Source organism: Ornithodoros turicata, chromosome 4 (genome assembly GCF_037126465.1).
Source record: "Ornithodoros turicata isolate Travis chromosome 4, ASM3712646v1, whole genome shotgun sequence".
Taxonomy (NCBI): Eukaryota; Metazoa; Arthropoda; class Arachnida; order Ixodida; family Argasidae; genus Ornithodoros; species Ornithodoros turicata.
Window position 1 is genome coordinate 77,734,546 of NC_088204.1, and position 2,615 is coordinate 77,737,160.

General features: G+C 55.5%; 1 protein-coding gene across 1 annotated transcript; it reads left to right on the top strand.

Annotated features, from left to right (window-relative positions):
• Positions 1–369: 369 nt before the first annotated feature.
• On the top strand, positions 370–2,292 carry LOC135392578 (mucin-2-like). The gene has a single exon (XM_064623283.1). The coding sequence runs from the start codon at positions 370–372 to the stop codon at positions 2,290–2,292; it is 1,923 nt and encodes a 640-aa protein (XP_064479353.1).
• Positions 2,293–2,615: the final 323 nt, after the last annotated feature.

Sequence of the window (2,615 nt, forward strand, 5' to 3'; positions counted from 1 at the left end):
ACTACCGCATCCCCAACTACAACGGCCGAACCCACGACGCCCCCACCTATGAGCTCTACTACAGCATCCCCAACTACAACAGCCCAACCCACGACGCCCCCACCTACAGTACCATCCACTACAATGTCCTCATCTACTATGACCCCAACACCACCGTCATGTCCTGGGGGCTCTACTACAGTATCCCCAACTACAACGGCCCAACCCACGACGCCCCCTCCTATGAGCTCTAGTACAGCATCCTCAACTACGACGGCCCAAACCACGACGCCTCCTCCTATGAGCTCTACTACAGCATCCCCAACTACAACAGCCCAACCCACGACGCCCCCGCCTACAGTGCCGTCTACTACAATGTCCTCATCTACTATGACCCCAACACCGCCGTCATGTCCTGGGGGCTCTACTACCGCGTCCCCAACTACAACGGTCGAACCCACGACGCCCCCTCCTATGAGCTCTACTACAGCATCCCCAACTACAACGGCCGAACCCACGACGCCCCCACCTATGAGCTCTACTACAGCATCCCCAACAACAACAGCCCAACCCACGACGCCCCCGCCTACAGTGCCATCCACTACAATGTCCTCATCTACTATGACCCCAACACCACCGTCATGTCCTGGGGGCTCTACTACAGTATCCCCAACTACAACGGCCCAAACCACGACGCCTCCTCCTATGAGCTCTACTACAGCATCCCCAACTACAACAGCCCAACCCACGACGCCCCCGCCTACAGTGCCGTCTACTACAATGTCCTCATCTACTATGACCCCAACACCGCCGTCATGTCCTGGGGGCTCTACTACCGCATCCCCAACTACAACGGTCGAACCCACGACGCCCCCTCCTATGAGCTCTACTACAGCATCCCCAACTACAACGGTCGAACCCACGACGCCCCCACCTATGAGCTCTACTACAGCATCCCCAACTACAACAGCCCAACCCACGACGCCCCCGCCTACAGTGCCATCCACTACAATGTCCTCATCTACTATGACCCCAACACCACCGTCATGTCCTGGGGGCTCTACTACAGTATCCCCAACTACAACGGCCCAACCCACGACGCCCCCTCCTATGAGCTCTACTACAGCATCCTCAACTACGACGGCCCAAACCACGACGCCTCCTCCTATGAGCTCTACTACAGCATCCCCAACTACTACAGCCCAACCCACGACGCCCCCGCCTACAGTGCCGTCTACTACAACGTCCTCATCTACTATGACCCCAACACCACCGTCATGTCCTGGGGGCTCTACTACCGCATCCCCAACTACAACGGTCGAACCCACGACGCCCCCTCCTATGAGCTCTACTACAGCATCCTCAACTACGACGGCCCAAACCACGACGCCTCCTCCTATGAGCTCTACTACAGCATCCCCAACTACAACAGCCCAACCCACGACGCCCCCGCCTACAGTGCCGTCTACTACAATGTCCTCATCTACTATGACCCCAACACCGCCGTCATGTCCTGGGGGCTCTACTACCGCATCCCCAACTACAACGGTCGAACCCACGACGCCCCCTCCTATGAGCTCTACTACAGCATCCTCAACTACGACGGCCCAAACCACGACGCCTCCTCCTATGAGCTCTACTACAGCATCCCCAACTACAACAGCCCAACCCACGACGCCCCCGCCTACAGTGCCGTCTACTACAATGTCCTCATCTACTATGACCCCAACACCGCCGTCATGTCCTGGGGGCTCTACTACCGCATCCCCAACTACAACGGTCGAACCCACGACGCCCCCTCCTATGAGCTCTACTACAGCATCCTCAACTACGACGGCCCAAACCACGACGCCTCCTCCTATGAGCTCTGCTACAGCATCCCCAACTACAACAGCCCATCCCACGACACCCCCGCCTACAGTGCCGTCCACTACAATGTCCTCATCTTCTATGACCCCAACACCACCGTCATGTCCTGGGGGCTCTACTACAGTATCCCCAACTACAACAGCCCAACCCACGACGCCCCCTCCTATGAGCTCTACTACAGCATCCTCAACTACGACGGCCCAAACCACGACGCCTCCTCCTATGAGCTCTGCTACAGCATCCCCAACTACAACAGCCCAACCCACGACACCCCCGCCTACAGTGCCGTCCATTACAATGTCCTCATCTTCTATGACCCCAACACCACCGTCATGTCCTGGGGGCTCTACTACAGCATCCCCAACTATAACGGCCCGGCCCATGACGTCACCCCTAACAATGCCCTCATCTACAGTAACCCCTACCCCACCGTCATGTAAATGATCTTGGCAGAGGAATAATAAAGCATCTTCTGTGGAGCTAAATTGCTAGTAATAGTTCTTTCGTCTATTTCGTACGAAAATCAAGTAATATGTCTCTGCACGATTCAGCTTCGACGCTGATGTGTTTTGTTCAGAGCAATACGTGCAGTTTACGAATCAGCTGCAATAACAACGTTCGGACGACCATAAGCAACGGTTTCGAAGCTACAGTACAGAAGGATGATATTAGACATGCTAGGCAAATAGGTATGCGTATTACATTACAATGATGTAAGTGGACCCAAGTACAGATTATCCCAGCCCAAACACTTACGCCTTCTAGGA

Excerpts from the sequence above, each read along its gene's own strand:
- LOC135392578 (XM_064623283.1), top strand. The coding sequence starts at position 370 with ATGACCCCAACACCGCCGTCATGTCCTGGGGGCTCTACTACCGCGTCC.